Genomic DNA, 3,471 nt, shown 5'->3' with positions numbered 1-3,471 from the left:
TAATACGAATGAGACATAGCCTCTTTAAGTTAGTACAAGGCTATGCATGAGAAGAGCATAAATGCAAATGAGAAAACATGAATGCGAATGAGAATATATTAATATGAATGAGACATAGCCTCCTAACTTAGTACAAGGCTATGCATGAGAAGAGCATAAATGCAAATGAGAAAACATGAATGCGAATGAGAATGCATTAATACGAATGTGATATAGCCTCCTACGTTAGTACAAGGCTATGCATGAGAAGAGCTTAAATGCAAATGAGAAAACAAAAATGCGAATGAGAAAACCAAGAGGTTATAAATGCAAACGATATCCTCTCGCCCCAAAGCAGTACATATTATCATTTACTCATCTTTATTCATTCAATTTAATCTAATCAAAGTTCTAAACTTAATCTCATTGACCGTGTCCATCTCATATCGGGCGCGCAGCAGTGCTGTGTATACTGTATCGTACGCTTACCCACCATTCTATATTTAGAATGCCATAGAAACTACATGACAATTTGTGGCTCGGGGATATCGTTTGATATGGATTTGTGGGGCAGCACTTTGGCTCCGTTCACATAGATCTCGTCCTTCAGATTGACGTCCTCTCCTAGCACTGTCACACCATCCAACCGACACCATCGACCTACAGTAGAACCCCATCCGACGATAGTCTCTCTGATCCACGAGTGTGATTTGATGGTGCTATTCTCCAGAATACTGCACTTTTTCAGGCAGACACCTGCGGGTATGGCAATAGAGGATAAGCAAAACTCATAGACGATTGACATTGTACTAGACACCTGTAGGTATGGCATTAGAGGGCAAAATAACACTTAGACGATTCACAGTAAGAGACTACCTACCAAACTCCTTATAAGGCGTACACACACACACAATATATATATATATATATATAGGTATGTATAAATAACAAACAATAAAGATATATATAAATATATGTATATATATATATATATACCGCTTCGAATTCACGCACACATACCATCTTCAATGACAACCCCCTTGCCGATGCACACATCCGGTCCGATGACACAGTTCTCGCCAATAGTCGCCGTTTCGTGAATGATCACATTGCCTACGACATGGTCACCAGTCGCCAGCTTCTCTGGCTCGTGACGTTTACACGCACCCAGGTACAGACCTAGGCCCAGAAGATAGTCTTTGGGCTGTCCAACATCCATCCAGAAGCCTTCGAGGTCCATGCAGAAGAGTTTACTGTCATGCGCCATCAACGGGAAGATCTCTTTCTCGATGGACGTGGGACGTAGCTGATAGAGGAGTGTAGGGTTTAGGGTTTAGGGTGAGTCTGAGTCAGCCATTGAGACGGGGGATTATATATATATATATATATATAACTATGCATATATATATATAATATATATATATATATATAACTATGCATATATATATATATATATATATATATATAACTATGCATATATATATATATATATGTATACTGATAAACATGTGACACAAGAGTACATAATCAACTAGAATCTATATAGGTATGCATACACTGACAAACGTATCGAGATAACTCAATCTTTCAGAATCTAGAATAGCAGCGCACGCATCAATCATCTGAGAAGACAAACAGCAGAAGCCTGTAACCTGTAACTCGGTTAACCGAATGCGTTTGCGTTACAGACGATTGATACATACCTCTATTCTGTCAAGCATAGATGTCTCGAATAGATACAGTCCGGCGTTAATTCGGTTGGATACGAACACAGACGGTTTCTCCACAAACTGAATGATCTCACCATTTGGCTTAGAGACGACCACTCCGTACTTTGAAGGATCGTCTACCTTGGTGACTGTAATGCCAAAGCGGAAAACAACAGTGTGAACAGACAGTATATGAATAAACGTATATATATATATATATATATATATAACCCTTACCTTCTAATCAAGAATATAAGGCTTGCACTTGTGTTAAGTATACAGAGAGTCCAGACTATGTCGCATACGGCATGTGATAGCTTAAAGTGTCTAGCTTAGACAATACTAGGCAATTGTTCTCTTGAAGCGTAGAACGGCCTTCCCAATATATATATATAATCTATATATATAAGCTTCTTCAAATTGCGCGTGCGGGTACCTACAGCAACCATACCAAAAATGGTACCCTCTGCGCCGTGCTGCTTGTGAAAGGTGAGCATGTCCTGGAAGGGAAACTCGCAGATCACATCACTGTTGAGCACAAAGAAGCACTCGTCTCCGCCTTCCTTAAGTACGTCCCTTGCTAGAGCTAACGGACCAGCTGTGCCTAAGGGCTCGGTTTCTTGTGAGATGGTGATCTCTATGCCAAGCTATGTGGGAGAGGAGAGGAGAGATGCATATTGATAAAATGCTGACAGTGTGTGTATGAATATATGGGAATGGAGGGGGTTGGATGCATGTGTGTACCGGGATATACAGATGGTATGCAGGTGAGGGTGCACGGTCTAACTATAAATGCTGAACGGCAGGTAGGTACATCTGAGCACTAACGAGACAGGGGCTGTCAACAACTCCCTGGACAACCCCCCTCTTCATCGCGAAACACGGATACACACTTACTTAGGAAAATACGTATACATAAGCAAATACGTATATACGTATACATACTTTAAAGACCCCCCCACTCATCCGTATAGTATACATCCGTGCGTGAGATATACCTACCCTTTCTTCGTACTGGCGACAGAAGTTCTCCATGATATCTGCGCGGTAGTTGACAGCCAGAATGATGTGCTTAACTCCAACCTGCAGCCGACGAAGGCGGTAGTGATCAGAGTTAGAACGCAAACAAACCAGTCAGGCGCGTTTCGTATACACCCAGAGGTCGAGAGGTCAGCTGTACAGAAACCATCGGCTACTTCATATACACAAACGTATGCCAATCTATATTTGTGTATACTTATGATACACATACTTGTTCTTATCTATATTTATTTATACTTATTTTACACATACTTGTGCTTATCTATATTTGTACATACTTATTGCATGCACACATTCAATGCGAAAGCAAAGGTGTCAGTAACCCGAATCTAGTGCGCTTCTGTATTTGAGGTTTGACGTGGGGCTGTCTTGTTCAAGTAATGTCTGTTGGTTCAAACGATGTAGTTCTCGAACTCATCACAGAATAACCGATAGCTCGTTTGGCATTTGTTCGACTTCGAAGCAATAGACTGACTTTACAAAAGTAGAACACGTATGCCTCTGATACCTATACCGGTGTACTGTTTCTTCTGTGGTAAACATTTTGTATGTCTAGCAACGATCATTCATTCAAACAGATACGAAACTGGCCTATGTATGCATAGATAGTAATTGCATCAACACATAAATTATATATATATACATGTATATAAATGTATATATATATACATATATATATAGATATAGATATATATATATATACAAACATACAAAAACAAACAAACACACACACACACACATA

The 3,471-nt window shown here is 39.9% G+C and overlaps 1 protein-coding gene across 1 annotated transcript in view; it reads right to left on the bottom strand.

The window, feature by feature from the left end:
- Window positions 1-496: 496 nt before the first annotated feature.
- The window catches only part of SARC_07951 (mannose-1-phosphate guanyltransferase beta), a gene marked incomplete at its 5' end in the record, with an annotated part of 4,539 nt that continues 1,564 nt past the window's right edge, over window positions 497-3,471 (bottom strand). Inside the window, 5 exons of the mRNA XM_014298090.1 lie at window positions 497-735; window positions 1,000-1,285; window positions 1,683-1,837; window positions 2,140-2,335; window positions 2,691-2,771. Coding sequence (XP_014153565.1) covers window positions 500-735; window positions 1,000-1,285; window positions 1,683-1,837; window positions 2,140-2,335; window positions 2,691-2,771 — 954 coding nt within the window. The 3' untranslated portion in view covers window positions 497-499. The remainder of the gene's footprint in view (window positions 736-999; window positions 1,286-1,682; window positions 1,838-2,139; window positions 2,336-2,690; window positions 2,772-3,471) is intronic.

Source organism: Sphaeroforma arctica (genome assembly GCF_001186125.1).
Source record: "Sphaeroforma arctica JP610 unplaced genomic scaffold supercont1.670, whole genome shotgun sequence".
Classification (NCBI taxonomy): domain Eukaryota; class Ichthyosporea; order Ichthyophonida; genus Sphaeroforma; species Sphaeroforma arctica.
This window is presented reverse-complemented; position numbering and strand designations above follow the sequence as displayed.